General features: G+C 41.0%; 1 protein-coding gene across 1 annotated transcript in view; it reads right to left on the reverse strand.

Moving 5' to 3' along the window:
• The window catches only part of CLCN1 (chloride voltage-gated channel 1), a 60,101-nt gene that overhangs the window by 5,976 nt on the left and 37,730 nt on the right, over window positions 1-16,395 (reverse strand). The window contains exons 9-22 of the mRNA XM_079312068.1: window positions 14,928-15,012; window positions 12,646-12,747; window positions 10,796-10,880; window positions 10,262-10,411; window positions 8,791-8,860; window positions 7,333-7,443; window positions 6,999-7,212; window positions 6,214-6,347; window positions 5,511-5,725; window positions 5,285-5,390; window positions 3,790-3,872; window positions 2,962-3,000; window positions 2,231-2,335; window positions 307-393 (exon numbers count right to left, since the gene is read on the reverse strand). Coding sequence (XP_079168194.1) covers window positions 307-393; window positions 2,231-2,335; window positions 2,962-3,000; window positions 3,790-3,872; window positions 5,285-5,390; window positions 5,511-5,725; window positions 6,214-6,347; window positions 6,999-7,212; window positions 7,333-7,443; window positions 8,791-8,860; window positions 10,262-10,411; window positions 10,796-10,880; window positions 12,646-12,747; window positions 14,928-15,012 — 1,586 coding nt within the window. The remainder of the gene's footprint in view (window positions 1-306; window positions 394-2,230; window positions 2,336-2,961; window positions 3,001-3,789; window positions 3,873-5,284; window positions 5,391-5,510; window positions 5,726-6,213; window positions 6,348-6,998; window positions 7,213-7,332; window positions 7,444-8,790; window positions 8,861-10,261; window positions 10,412-10,795; window positions 10,881-12,645; window positions 12,748-14,927; window positions 15,013-16,395) is intronic.

The raw sequence follows: 16,395 nt of genomic DNA on the forward strand, positions 1-16,395 counted from the left end.
AATTCCACACCTCTTTCAGAAACAGTAGTAGCCGCTCAGTTAAGAGTGGCCATTAAGCCTCACTACATGAAAAAGATGAACCTTCTAGCATCTCTGGAAGCAACATTTGCTGCCTCCTCTGAAATGCAGTCATCCATTCCTTTATATACTTCCATAGAGCTGACTCAGAATTCAACTCTGGATTGGAAATGTAGCATTTGCAGTTATATATATTCCCAGCTGGAACTTGCAGAATCTGTGAGTTACTGCAGTGATCCACAGGGCACTTGCAGTTATTTAAGAGGGTGGCAGAGGGTCTGTACTCACCTCCTCCAAAGCCAACACTCCCCTCAGCCTCCCCATGCTGGTTACATAGGCATGGCTGAGGCCCAGCAGTGAGAACAACGTGTGTGTCTAGGAGGAAAACCACAAAACACCATTTCAGGGACTTTGGAAATGGTAACACAGAACTCAGTGCTAGAGAGGGGACTCAGGATTTAGAAATGGAAATCACAAAGACACAAAACTGTGCAGTTATTCCAGTGAGAAATTGCATCTTCCCTTCTTCCCCTTTTTTATCTGCCAAATACTACTCTGCTCCTTCTGCTGTGCAGCTGTAGTTGGGACTGTGCTGATGAGGGAGAGCAGATTCTCAAGGTGATTCTCATCATGCAACTGGTAGAGATTCACATACAGCACCCTGGTTGTGCATTTGGAGACCTATGCAGATCCTGTTTCATTTTGGTGCTGAAAACCAAACTACCATATAGTAATATGTAAAGTCAAAAACTACTTAAGTTATTTATTCCAGTGCTTTCCTTAACAATAGAGGATTTCTTTTTTCCTGTCCCAGAATGTTTTCTGTGAAAGCTTAAGCTTGTTGCTTCTTATCTGTGCAGTGAGAACAATGAGAACAAGTTATTCCCTTTCTTTTACAAAGTCTCCTTGAAAGGACAGATATCACACTGCTATCAGTCTTCTTTTCTTCAGCCTAAATATACCCCATTATTTTACTATTATTTGCAGATCTGGGTTTCTAAAACTTTCCACATTGTCAGCGCTCATGTCTGGTATATTTCCAACCTCCAGGTTCTTGAAGCTGAGTTCTAGCTGGATGTCACCTGTGGCCTTACATGAAATCATTCTGTCAGAGCTAGTGTTTGACCTCTTTTTTTAGCATCATGAGATACTGAATGTTCAAGTGTAAACTAGGAAAAGTCTGATTTCTCAAGAACAACACATTTTACTCTAATGTAAAAGAAAACCATACTGGTTAAATATAGTTTGGTCATGATTAACTGTGATACTCTTTTCATTGTCAATAGTCTTACATTTAGCTCTAGCTGTGCATACTTCATACAGTTTGATTATTTATTCCTGGGGCTTTTGAGCGGGGAGTTTTTTTGCATCCAAGTTAAGTTGATTCATCTGTTATTTCAGAGTTTCTCACTTGCTCTTTTATATGACAGGTATGAAACCTTCCCCATGATCAGCCTTCAGGTATATTTGTAAGCCTATATTCTCAAAGATAAATGCTGGTGGCTTACTGGATTATTTCACCAACCCCTTCAGAAAACTTCTCTGAACTATATGCTAGCCTATTCTTGTTTTGTTCAAGGCTGAGATCTTAACAGTAATTAATTAATTTAGTACAAGACCTATGCTGACCATTTGCATTAAATGAGTATTGGTAGAAGCATGCACTGTGCACATTTGCTTCAGTAGACTGCTTTCCCTTTCTACTGAGTGAAAGCCCAGTCCTATCATCCTCCTGACATGCAATGATTGCTTTAATCCCATCATCTTATGCTGACTCTATGTATTGAATGATCCAGCTTCCTCTTTCCTTGTGCTTCAGTTCAATGAAGAGCCTATGACACAGGCAGACTCTACACCCTGACATAAACACCCTGAGAAATCCAGGAGTGCTCATTCCAGTGCTGCACACCGGCAGGGCAGAGTGTAAATCTCAGTGTAGTGCCCCAGCAGCAAGGCACACAATGCTCCTGTTAATATAGCAGATGTTTTTTAATAAATGAACTCAGACTTCTTATCACAAAGCTTTTCATTTTGCAGGAGATTGGAGGTATACACAGAAGATTAGAGGAGCAAGCTCACTTCTGTAGCTCAATGTGAAAGTGGCTGGTGATAGTAGTTGCAGGTGAAGACAAGGAGAAGAAATAAGTCATAGACTGGACTTGGAATGAGTGGAGAAAAAGGATGCACACCTCAGGGAGACATCTACACTCACCTTGTGCAGGGAAGTTCTCTCCACCAGCTGGAAAGGGGAGGGATCTACACGGCAGCTGTCAAAGCACACGTTCTTGTCCAGCTCCTCCTGTTCCCAAGCATCTATCTGACACAGGAAACAAGAGGAATCACTCTTACAGCTACCTGCAGCATTGCTGTCTTATGTACCCAAACTAGTCCCCTCCTCCTGGTAATGCTTCTTCCTTCCTATATTCACCGTTCATCTTGTCCATTATATCTCACCCCTCAGGTTTCCCATCCCTTTCTTGCCAGATGTCAAGTCTTGTGGAAACAGGGCAATTGAAGATTTACTGAGAAGATGGGTTTTTTTATTCTTCCTTTTTAAAGAAGGAGTGAACATCTTTAGCTTTCCTTTCTGACTACATCCTCCCCTTGTCATTGCAAGATAATTGATCCATTGTGTAAGAAATGAAGGAACAGCATGGGTCCACAGAAAGATTTAGATGAGAGGGCACCTGTGGAGGCCTCTAGTCCAAAACCCTGCTGCAGCAGGGCTGACTTCAAAGCTAGATCAGCTTAATCAGAGTCTTATCAGCACATCTAGCCAATTTCTTCTCTTATGGGTGAGACTTGCCCATCTGCCACTCCAAGAAGAAAGTGACTTTCGCTATGTCTTTATGTGGCAATCACTGAGGTTCCTGGGGTATTGCATAGGAAATGGGTAAAAGAAGCACTCACATAACTTCACTCTGTTTTTGCACCTGGTCTTACCTCTTCTGGTGTCATTGTCTCAATGACTTCCACTGGCTCCTGTAGGAGAAAACACTGATCAGGACAGCCAAAGAACCCACAGTTTCACAGAGTACAGAAAGGTAAAATCTGCACAGCCTCCTCACCCCATGTAGTCCCCTTTTGGTTCCAAAATTACCTCTTTGTTCCAAATGATCAAGTGCTTAGATTTTCTTTATCCTCATCTATTATATGGTTTGCTCTGCCCTTGCTGTGCTTCCTCTGCCAATGATAATTCACCATGGAGTTCTGGTGGAGCAATTCAGGTGCCTAAGCATGGCCATCTAATACTGATTTAGATGCTCTCGGGATATCCCACATGGGATCCAACCACTGCCTTGGAGTGGAGGGGTCTTCCATGAGCTCTGTCTGTTATCCCCAAACCCTGTGCAGATGTGTCAGATAAACAAGGGCATTTGACATGGCAAGAGCCAAAAGATTTTTTTTTAATTTTTCTCCATCTGTCCAAAACTGTTTGCCAAATGGAATAGAACTGCACTTTATTGCAGGTTAGCCAAAATATATATATATATTTTTTTTTTTTTTTTAAACTGAGAAAAAATGCCCAAATTCGATCATTATGATAGCCTGACACCTGCGCACAGATGACTCTTCACAGGAAGATGCACACTCCTTCATAGTAATCACACCCTTTCTCCTTGGAGGGAGTTGCCCACTGATGCTGTCTGAGTTCAGGACCATAATTGTGTCCATGTTTTAGCCAAATGCTGAATGTCTTGAGTAATAGTTTCTAGTTCATTGCATTCCCTTCCTTCTTCAGGGTACTACCAGGCTCTCTGTAGCCCTAACCTGGAAGGTGCTCTCTGTTTCATGTGGACGGCTGCAATGGCACAAGAGCTGCTGGATCAGTTGCCTCAGACTCCTGAAACTGCCTGAAGAATGAGAACAAACACATGGATAAGAGAGAGTGAGAGACAAAACTACAAAGCCCCAGACCTATCACATCCTCTTACCCAAGGCAAGCTGGGAAATGCTATGAGGGACACGATACAGCTGAGCCAGGCACAATCTGGCACTCAGTTGGTGAGATGGTGTCTGGGACATTCCAGAATGAATATTCCAGTACAACAAAACATATCAACAAACTGGATGTGACAGGTGCCAAGGGGTGAGAAGTCCATAGATTCTGCCAGCAGTGGAATGATGGGAATAGAAAGGACCAGAATTACACTTCCAGACAGGGAGTTAGCAAAGTGGGGGAGGCAGGGCCTGGTGCTCTTGTGAGCAAGGCTTTGGAGGAAGTTTGGTCAGAAACAATGATAGCTGTGAGCCAAACTAGAAAAAGGAAAGGATGGTCTCATGAATTCACTCCTGTCCCACTTCCTCATTCCTGGGTCACTCAGTTCTAGCCTTATATAAAATGTTTCACACACAGTCCTTGTTTTCATTTGTGGGGTTTTTTTCTGCTTTGGTAAGATAGGTGGATGGCTGCCCCACCACTCAACTGCTCTGGAAGCAGAAAGTGGATTTTTCTATGCCTTAGAGGTTTAGTCATACCTGAGGGGTGCTAATGAACCAGAATGTGCTATATGCTCTATTACACGTGACGTTTGGGTGCCTAAAAGCACGAGCTAAAGCCCTCTGTACTCATTCCCAAGACTGAGCTACATCTCTGTGCTTACTCACTCTCTGCATATTTCAGGATGCATTAAGGATAAAAACAACCCACCATCCTGCATCAAATATACATGATAAATGAATCAGAAATGAGCTAGGAGTACAGTGTTGAAAGCAAAGCTAATGCAGGCTGGGGTGTGACACAAAAGAACACAATACATCAGTGTTTGTCCATCACATTAATGCAGCTGAATCAAAGAGATGTGTGTCCAAGGGAGGAGCCTTTCAGTTTTGGAGGTGGCTGAGCAACAGCTTAAACTAGTCAAAAACTTAGTGCAGATGTTTAGTTCTCAGGCCGCTTTCCCCAGGGAGCTTCATGCACATGGTGGAGGAGCCTAGAGACGGCACCATTCCATGCAGACTCTACAGAAAATGTCCAAAGAGTTGTTATTGCAAAGAATGAAGTGGGGAGACAGAGAAAGTCCATCCTTAGTGGGCCTACTTATGCTGTGCTCTCTGAGGGATCATAGCAGAAGGTATTTCCAGGTATGTTACACTGATGTTGAGGTGCACTAACAAAGTGTCTTGCATTCAGGAATAGCAGAGAAAGCTCCTTCCCTCAGTCTCTGGGAAACCAGCACCTCACACAGGCAGGTACACACAGTTAGCATGAAAGCTTCCCCAAGCTGGCTAGGATGTGGTTGAGCCATGACAGAAGTTACCATACCTGAGTGTTGCTGGGGCTCCAAGGTTTCAGGCATTTGTTTAAGAGGACTTGTTGGGCCATTTGGCTCCTCTGGGTAACTGGGAGTGGGACTTGGAGGCCGAGGCAGCTGTTATGGGAAGGAGAGAAAATAAAGTCCACCTTATGCCATTCATTTCTCAGCCTCCTCAAATGCCTAATTGCTTCTCAGCAGTCTATGCGTTGCAGTCTGTCCACTTCTCTCCCTCACCTCTCCCTTCTCCTCTGTATCCTCATCTTCATCAACATAAGCAAAAGATTCATGCTTCAGCTTTGGCAGGTTTGCCCAGGGCCCATCGTAGGGTGCCTCGTTCAGCTTCTGCTGCCTTTCTCTGTTGAGGAGCCGCCGCCGCTCCGGGCTGATGTGTGTCTGGAGGAGAGCCTGCAGTTCTGACCGCTCCACAGAGCCCAGCAGGATCATGGTCTCTGCACAACACACAGCAGGGAAGCCATTAAGCCACCTCAAGGTTTTGCATGTTGCCTTGCACACATCAGCCTTCTTCCTTCCAGCCTCTTACAAGTGCTCAGGCTCGTCCCGTCTTGAGCTGTACTAGAGTCACTGATGAGCCCTGAGGTGGCTCCCAGGCTGTGGGGAAGGACCCTGCCCTCCTGAGCTGTGCCATGCCATGCATGCTCTTGGCTTGTGCAGGATCCCAGGAGGGCCCTGTTCACAGTTCTACAGGCTTCCCACACCTCCCTTATGTGCTGGATCTGCTTCATTGCCCACACTCCAGCTTACCTGTCTGGCCAGCTGAAACAGCTGCCTGCCATACATCATCCACAGTGGAAGATTTTTAGGATTTATTTTTTTATGTGGTAGGTCACACTGCCTGTTACACAGCATGTAATTTGAAAGCTAGTTTCTCCAAGCTGAGACAGTCTTCAGGAAGGACCAGTTTCTCCACATTGCTTACCTGGGGAGTCCACCAAAGGCAAAGATTTCACTGTGGTGCTTTGGAGTACTGCTTGCAAGTCTCGGTATTTACAGTTGGAGGAAACAAATTTCACATCTTGGACCATAATATCCTCAACAAAGATATTGTATTTGCTGTGAATTTATGGGTGGTAAGAGGAAGAGTTAGCATATTAAAAATGTCAACACATAAATTCCCTAAAGAAATACCTAATTGACCACTTTTTAAAAAAGTGCTCAAAATACAGCTGCCAAATGATCTTCTGTGAGTAACCAGAGGACTTTCCAAGAGGAAAAGCACAGATTAACTGGATTTCCATAACAGTTGTATTCCACTCTGTTACTCCTCACCATAAGACACACATGTATACATATATGTATAGATGATTTTATCTACATACCTATATACGTGATATATACTAGAGAAAAACATTTATAGGAATAACTGAGTTTTGCTTCAAGCAAAATATCCAAATACAATATTTCAAACATTTGCTGGGGATAAAAGTACCCACACCCCACTGAATTTAAATAAATGAGACTCGCAATTGAAATTTTTAAGCTGAAGCAATTTGGAAATATTAATACAAATTCAGTAACATTGCAGATCATTCAAACTTGTGCTTTCAGTGAAAAAAAGAAGAGGACTTTTCTCCATTTTTTTGTATGAAACCTAATTCTACTCCAACACGTGTTTTTTCTTACTGCAGGCCTATTCTTTCAGTGGTCTTAACCCCCTCCTGCTTTATTTGCCACTCCCTGTTTCCTGCTATTTTGCTACTATACCTTATGTGATTCCAGCCCAGGTCTGGCAGGTAGGGCAACTTCTTCACCTGGATGATGCTGTCATAGAGGCTGGGTTGCAAACTCTGGGCCACCATGTTGGCAAGAATGACAGCCACCATCATGGGCAGGATGTGAGAGATCTGGCCCGTCAGCTCGAAGCAGATGACGGCGGTGGAGACAGTGTGGCTCACTGCTCCTGTCAAAGCTGCTGCACCTTTCCCAGGTAGGAAAGGAATAGAGAGAGAGACTGTCATATAGAAACAGTGTGTCATGCCAACCAGGGAAATTACAGCAGTGGGACCAGGTGAGGGAAAAGGAAGACATGGAGGCTCACCGATGACAGCATACCCTCCAGGTAAGATTTGATAAAGAATGTCATCAAAGAGGATCCCGTTGGGAAAAAGTGATGCCATGATTTCCCCAATGAGACGTCCAAATGCAGCACCTGAAAAATATCACTGACAGTTATGGAATTAACATTTAAGGAACATGCAGGCTGTGCTCTGCAGCTGTGCTGGGCAATCACTTGGGTGTTTTCTAACAGAAACGAAGCCAAAAGTTACATTGAAATGACATTGGGAACTAAAGAGTAGTTCTCAGTTACAAAATACAGAAGTTAGACTCCAAGAGGAAAAGAAGGTATTAAGATTGGTAAATACAGCTGACCCCTCATTTATTCATTTGGGCACACCAGGCACTGCAGTAGCTGTGATTCCCAGGCTGCAGGACATATTTACAATTATACAGTGTCAGTCCAGATCACAGTTGAGGCCCTTTAGACTCTCTCCTTCTGTGAATGTCTAAACAGTAGAATCACAGTTTACAGAAAAGTTTTTGTGGGATGGGACTTCTGGAGGTCTTGTTCTGACCCCTGCTCAGAAAAGGGGCTAATTTCAAAGTGAGATGGAGTCACCTATGTCTTGTTCAGACAGGCTTTACCGGTCTGCAAGGATCTCTTGGATTGGTGGACACAAAATAGCACAGCGTTCCAGAATTGTATCCAAAATGCTGAATCATGGAAACAAACAATTTCTTTTCCTTGCTGTCTAGGTCTTTTCCTAATACAGCCTTGATGTTGGTTAGCATTTATTCCTGCAAGGGCATGGTACTACCTCATGTTCAGTTACTGCCTGCCAGAACTCAGAGGTTCTTAGAGCATCCTATTTCATTTGAGAGTTGTGGGTACTTAATGCTGAATGTCATGAGCACATATAGTTCAGTCTAACACAGCCTCTCTTTCTGAACATTAGCATCTTTTTTTTTGTTTGTTTGTTTTTGGGTTTTCTTTGGTTTCATTTTGGTTTGTTTTTGTTTTTGTTTTTTTGTTATTGGAATTAAAACCAGTTAAAAGCCAATAAAGTTTTTATGTTATCACATTTCAGTCAGAAGAAAGGAGTAAGTGGTAGATTACATTTCAGGTACTAGTTTTGAGGTTATCTCTTCTGGCTGGCTTTCAGAGGGGAAAGGAGCAACTACTATTAATTGCAGGATGGAAGTTTCTCTGTAAGTGAAGAGGCATAGAGATTAGAAGGCCATGGCTCAGCATGTCTCCCTAAGTGTGGCTTTCCTTATGTATAAGGGATTACCTACTTGGCATTTCATTTCAGGGGGTTGAAGAAATGTCAAAAGCAGAGACCCAGAGGCTGGTCTATGGACTGCTAATCAGGTTATCACAGACATCAAGTGATGACTCCTCATACACCAGATGAACCCTGCTGGGTGTGTAGGCAGTGTCTCTCCTATTCTCTCCACCTGTCAGATGAATATGCTGCCAGACAAAATTGAAACTCACCTAATACGAAAACAGGCATGAAGCCTCCACAGGGGATTGGCATCGTGGTGGCAATAACAGCCATGCAGAACTAGAACAGAGGCAGAGGGTGCAGTTGTTACTGAGCAGCAGTAGCATTTTCTGCTGCCCCACTCTGTGCCCAGCCTGGCTACAGAGACCAGAAAACTGCTGAGGTGTAGTACTGCTAACCAAGCTCTGTCTTTGCAGTACCAAACACAGCTGAAAACTGACTATACTGCAGTGGAGAATCAGGCCAGGCCTTTGCCCAGAGTCAAAATGGCAGTTTCTTGTTGATGTGATCTAACCCAAAGATGAATATATCCAGAAGAAAATCAAGACCAGTTTTTTAGAGAGTAGAGAAAGCCTTTAGTTGGTAGGACAGTGCCAATGAATCTAGTGACTGAGAGTACAGCTCTTCCAAAGGCAAACAGATGGACTCAGGACAGACACACCGCTGTAGTCCACTCATCTTTTCTACTCCTCTTTTCTTCAACTAAGCAAGAACTCTTCTGCTTGGTACACTGTAATAAGAATTATCACAGAAAGAGAACCTTTAACTGCCTGTCAGAAATTTGATAGAGTATTTTACTTTAGGTGGAAACAGTTGTGTCAATCAGTCATTGACACCTTTTCTTGATCTACTGAAATTTTCAACTGACTTTGCAAGGTGGCCTCAGGTCTTCTGCCCCTTTGCAATAAGTAAATAATAAAAGAGTTAGCACCTATTCTATGATGTTTTTATCCTTTCATATATATATACATACATACATACATATACTTTTCATCTTAATAAAGCCTCCTTATTGCTACTTTTATTTTGAGCACTATGGTGTTTTCTTCTTTCAAATGTCCTTTTTTTTTTTTTTTTTTTTTTTTTGGCTCTGTCCTGTGTCAATTACACAGAATCAGAGGCTGATCCTTTCAGAAGCTGAACAGTTGCAACTTCCACAGACCCTGTCAGCTCAGAATTTTTAATCTGCTGTTGCTTTCTGGGAAGGGAGCAAAACAGTTTCCAGCTGCATTTTTCCATTAAGTTTTGATGGACTGCTAACAAATCCTTGAGCCTACCTGAAGTCAGGAATATCAAAGAGACTGTATGAGACTTCATTTAAATCAAACATCTGAGAGCTTTTTAATCAAGTATTTATTTTTGTGAAACTTGAGAAATCTTTCCTGATTTAGTCCTCCCTACAGCTACTGTAGAGTGGATACCAAAGGTCATTCAGCAGGATGCATGAGGAGGATGGCCTAGGGAGCAGAAAAAGGCCACTAAATTAAGGAGACTATTCCCTAATAATTTTGGTCATTCAAGGTGGACAAACATCACATCCAAAGATATAGAAATCTATTGTAGCTGTAGTGTTTCTTTCAATACCCAGCAACTCCTCATTGGTGCTTCCCAAACTGCTTTATAAAAGGGAATAGCATTCAACCTGAGTGGAGAAGGGTGATGGTGAGCTGGGCTTCCTACCTTCACAAGGAAGAAGAGTAGGATGATGACAAAGACACTGACTTTAGGATGGATCCAGGCAGCAGATTTCCCTAGGATCTGGGTGTCCCCAGAGTGTTTGATCCATGTATAATTATCAAAGAGAGTGCTGATGGCTTCCCGTGGCATCAACTAAACAGCAAAAAAAAACAAACCAGGTATGAGTCATGAGATTAGATGGAGTAAATATTCTATTTCTGTTACAAGGAAATGGAGGAGATTTTTACTGTGGTGATTCATGACTATGAGATTTAATTCACATTTTTAATCTTCAGGAAGAGAGACAGAACTTAAACAGGTGAAAAGACAACTACTTTTCCACATGGTAACATCTTCCTTTTTATTTGCTTAAAGAGTAGGCCTTTTTCAAGTTTTCTATGAAGGAGGTAGCAGAGATGATATAGTGTTCCTCAGTCCAAACTCCTTTTTCCCTGACACAAGGTTATTGGGGCAGAGGATAAGGAGATAACATTCCCAAGAACCACACAGAATTGGTAATACACTTTGCAGTCTCACCTCTCCTGCCATGAACTGCCCAAATCCATGAGGAAATGTCACAGATGCTATACAGAAGGTTATAACTGCAGGGTATATCAGCCGGCTGGAAAGAAAGGAAGTTATTACAACAGGACCTCACATTCTGCTCTTGTAGTACCATCACTTCAGGACTAGGAATGCTATTTCTGTGAAGCCTCTCTGTATTTGCATCCATTGCTTTGGAGTGCTGTTTAATGCCCTGCTCCACTGATCATCATAATTCATAGTTGTCCTGTCAGCAAAACCCTTTTCCCCATCAAAATTAATATCATAGGAGGGATGGAGAAAGAGTGGGATGTACAACATGCACAAGCTTGAACATTTTGAGGAATGTGTTTGCAGTGATGTGTTGACCTGTTGTCAAAAGCCACTACTTTTCTCATTTGTCCTGATTATGACAGTCTTGCTTCTTCACCCACCATGCAATGCATCCTGTCCTAGTGGATTTAAATGTAGGGGTTTTTCATACATCTCTGCAGGCACCCCCAGTGCATTAGTTCTTGTGGGGAAAACTGCTTCTCTTTCCACTGAATTGCTGACTGTCTCAGTTTTGGGGAAGGTGTCCTTGGCAGTCAGTGGGGTCTAGCAGTGCCAGGCTGGTGGGACACAGTGGGACAGATGCCAAAGCCATCTGCATTTTCCTACTGCTGTGTCCAGTCCTGGGGTAGGTGTCTGGGTGAACTGTGACACTTCACAAGCATTGAGACATCAGCCTAAACTGCTTCCACATGCTGGACTACTCCTGTCATGTGTCCCTTGGCAAGTTACTGCTTCCTACAGGAAGCATTGGTGAGATTTAGGAAGACAAAATCTAACCTTTAATTTGTTTCAGTCTAAGGACCTAAAAAAAATCTGAGAAATCAGTGAAAAGTAGATTCCCACTTTTCTGGCTTTGCTCTACTTCTCTATTAACTTGATTTGATAGCCCTGCTGCTGCTTGTGGGTAAGGCTGCATTGATGAAGGCAGACAATTTTTCTTCCATGTAAGAAAGTGAACTTCTGTTTATCTAGTGGTTTTCTTCGGGTCAGGCCTGCAACTTAATAAGAAATAAAGTCCTCCATGCCTCTCAACTTCAAAAATTCTCATAGTATCAGATCATTTTCTGTAAAGAGACTGAAGATATTTACAGCTAGCCACAATTATTTGTTCAAGTTATAAACTTTGGAGGTTAGGTCTTTATTAGAGATGGGAAAACAGTATCTTCAAGTGTCCTGTAAAAACTTTATTGTCAAGACTTTTATTTTATTTTGCATTTCTCTTCCATGCTGCATTTCACACCCTTTGTTTATTATCAGTTTCAATTTTCAGTTCATAAGAAAGAAGCACATTCCTTACATTTTTGCCAACAATTTGATTAAAAAACAAATTTATATTTAAAAAATGTAGTTAGATTTCAGCTGTATTTAATTTTCCTGAAGTGTAAATAATGTTAAAAAAATTTCACTGATCCTAAAAAACCCAAACCAACCAGAAACAGCATGATTTTAAAAAGCATGATCATTGACTTTCTAATAAATTTTTTTTCTGTCGAATAGTTTGCTCCATCATCTTATCAAATATTATCCTCTTAACAAATATTGCAATGTCTCCCTTCCAAATCAAGAAGTTAATTGAAACTATGGAGGCTGATCAAGAAGAAAATCCAGCGCAGGAAAAATTCTTTTGATGGTGGCAGAGATCTTACTCTCATATAGGAGCAGTTTCTCATATTTTCACTGTCTTACACAAGAAACAAGTCTACTGTCTTCCAGAAAGCATTTGCTACTATCCAATACCAGTAGAGTGTAAGAATGTGGTCCCTAAAGAGAATATCTTCACAAGCACTCACTATTTGGTGAGAAACTGGCTCAGAGCTTTATGGCGTCGGATGCCCAGGACCACTTGCCGATTGAGATAAACAAAGAAGGCTCCAAGGAATCCAGAACATATGCTAAAATGGAGAAAAGGAAAGAAAATCATGCCAAACAACAGATAATACACACACCACCAACCAAGAAAATGAGTTTAAGTGGTTTAATCTTCAGCTGCTTGTGAAGTCTTTTGAATGTCACTGAGAGGGTTACTCTTACAGCAGCTCATTTGAAGATATTGACTCCCTGATGAAAAGGGAGAAATTATTTTGAACCTCTTTGTCATACACACTATCATTTTACCAATTTTCTCCTGCTGAGAGGGGAAATTTAAAAAATAATCAATAAAAAGAGACTGACAGTTCTCAGTGGGGCCTTGTGAAGAGCAATTGGGCAAAGGCCAGTATTGTCAGAACTTAAACATCAGGCTGGAACAGAAAATAGTAAAAATGAAGGGAGTTTTAAGTCTGATTCAGTAAAATTATATGCCTACAACAATTGCTAATAGCAATAGGAACTCTTGTACCTAAAGCAAAATATATCATCTCTATGATCCTAATGACTTAGGCTTATGCTCCTGATCTTAATAAAGACAAAAAGTGTAGTTGTCTAAGAATTGGTGTGATCTTTAGGCTCTGTAGCTTAATGAAACTTGGATAAATAGGGCCTAATACTCGAACATGGAGAAAAAAAAAGGAAGAGTGAAAAAGACAGCATTTAGGATTGGTAAGGGGAAGCCTTATTTTATGTGGCAGGTAATTAACACATATAATTCTGAGGATAAACACTTAATATTTTCATTCTATTAATTTCTAAAATTCATGAACTTTTGCTTTATTATATGTTATGCATGCTTTTCCAAAGTCTCATTCAGTGATTAATTTAGTATACTTAAAACATTGCACATTGAAAATAATTCTACTTTATCATTTAAAAATTGCACAGAAACACATTTAAACTAAATATCAACCTTTTCACAGACAACCACGTTCCATTAATTACTCTTAAATATTTTAAGCCAGCACTGATTAGAACAGTGTTTAAAATAGGCCAGTCCCTTAGGCAATATAAGCCTAAAGACTGCACAGTCAACTGAATTTCTCTATAATACTTTATATTAAAATATAGTTCTCTCCACTCATGGCTATCGATTTATCAATGAACTGGAAGTGCTCCTTCTGTATAGATTATGCAAATTAACATTTGCTGACACAGAAAAACAAGATCTGCCCGTTGATAGTGCTTGTCCTACCTGAAAGTGAAGAAATATGTTGGGTAGAAATAGAGTTCAATTTTGAGACTTAACGTTAAGAGAATTTGGAGCATTCCAATTTGGTATCAGGACTTTATCCAAGACTATCCAAGCCTTTGGGGTTATTTTTTATTTTAAAGACACATTGAACACCCAGGCATTTGAAAGCATTTTACAGTTGTCATATATTTCTTTCTTAGCCTATGTGCAATACTGAAAAAACCATCTCTGTCAACTCTGACCAAAACATAGTGATAAGAAGTTTTGCATTTTAACAACCAGTTGTAAAATCACAAGGATTATGTTTTTCCTTGCCAATCTAAACCAGTAGATGCCCCTATTGGTTACTGCTCTGCAGTGAGCCTCCCTCAAGCTCTAACCAGAGATGTTTTTCCCACAGTAATTCCAAACTCATATTTTCTCTAGTATTTCCCAATTTTAATTTTTCTTTAGTTAATTCTTTCATTTCCTCCAAATTAGCCATAATTCTCACTGAATCCAATTACCATTGGTTAGCCTTGTCACCATATTGGGTATACCAACCTCTCTCAAAAAGGATAATCAGTCTGAGCTTGTGAAAAGGAAACTTCAGGTTAAACCTTTTGTTCCATCTTTGTCATGTGAAAAGGCCATACTTGTTGGATCAGTTCATTTGGGGAAAATGTCAAAAACAGTTAAAGGGCCATTCAGTAAATCTATTCCCAGAACTTTGACCAAGTTAGACTTACTTTTTTTTTTTTTTTTCCTTTTCCCTTTCCTCTGAGATAAATCTCTGAAAAAGATATATGGAAAGGAAATAACAAACACCTTAATAATAACCATATTTCCATCCTTAGCAATTCTGATACATGGGCACCATTTCTGAAGGAAGAATTCCAACAAGTAGAAGCCTTATTTGTGACTACAAGTCACACAAAGTGACTAAAAGTGATGTATGCAACTTTTGGGCAGAATTCCTAACACAGATCATATTATAACCTTTACTAAGCAAGTTTCCTAGGAACTTACCCTATTATAGCAAATGCTGGCAGCTCTTGCAGATCAAAGGGGAAATCCATACGGAAGTTTGTTCTGAACAGGGCTGTGATGGTAACTGTGAGAAATGAAAGGTAGAGGAGGAAAGAAAATAATGAGGTGAGAAGTTAAATGCAATAAAAGCTAGGGGTAGGGACAAGGAAACTAGTTTATACATGCTGCTGTGTGATTCCCAGACATTATATACATTATTAAAGTTTGGCAGACTGCTCTGATTTACTAGGTTCTATTTCTGAGCACTTGCAACCCCAGCATTCTAGTTGGTCTAGGTTTGCTTTCAGAGAATGTATGCATTATTTTTAGCTGCAATCTCCAATTTTTAAAAGGGTTTTCTTTCCTTTCTTGTCTTCTACCATCCATTCACTACAAAAAAAAAGCTCTTCCTGGTATCCTTACTGATGGAGAGGTCTCTTTGCTGAGGCAGGCAGTGCCTGGTTATCTGAAGAAGCTGTATTACTTCTCACAGTCGTGATTGTCCTTTCAGAACCAAAACTCAGGACTTCACTGAAGTTACAGCTTCAACATTTTTGACTGGTAACAAAACAATGAAAGGCTTAGAAATCAGAGATGGAAAATATCAGCTAAGGCCCATCTTCTCCAGCTCACCTCTCCTGGTAGTGCTGCTTTGCTACAATGAAATGTTGAAACCTGAGCTGCTTTTGTCTGGTGGTGCGCTTTTCTGTAGAAACAGCAAATATATGTATGCCAACAGGTGAAGGATAAATTAGCAATTTAATACAGAGTGGAAGTGCAGCTGAATGAGGATGGGATATAAATCCCAATTTGACCTGGATGAAGGAATTATTTGTTCAATGAGGAAATAAAGGAAGCAGTGAAAATCTAGCATATGATAGTAACAGGAAACATTAAGTATTTGTTATTTGGTCAGAAAGAACTAGGTTTAGAGTAATAATTTAATGAGGTCTCAGTGGGTTACATTACCTAAGACAGCCAAGCCTAAAACTGCATTTTACTATCCAAATTGGGAAGATCTTGCTCCCTGTCTTTTCCCACTGTTCCTTCCCTCCTGGCTGTACTACTGTTCTCCTCTCCCATTGGGCCCACTCTGACACATCACAGCCTTCTCTGAGTTCCTCTGCCTCGTTAAAACCTGCCAGAAAAGCTATCTGCTCTTTCCCTAGATTATTCCTCTGCCAGGGAAGTGTGTTGAATTGAGGGGAACAACAAACACAGAGATGGCACCAGGGAGGGTTAGAATAACAGTCACGGATGAAAGATGGTGAAAAGCAGGGTATCCTCTTTTTTTGTTAGATCAGCCCAAGAAAGGGATCATTCAGTTTTAGGAAACAGATAGTCCAAGTCACTAAATGGTAGAGCATTAAAAAGTACATTGAACTTGTTTTCAAAGAGTTTTGCTAGAGGGTGGCAAAGATGACCAGAGGAAAGGAAAACAGTCACAGCATTTAGTCTGGGTCTCTAT

The sequence above is a fragment of the Erithacus rubecula genome (assembly GCF_903797595.1).
Source record: "Erithacus rubecula genome assembly, chromosome: 1".
NCBI classification, from domain to species: domain Eukaryota; kingdom Metazoa; phylum Chordata; class Aves; order Passeriformes; family Muscicapidae; genus Erithacus; species Erithacus rubecula.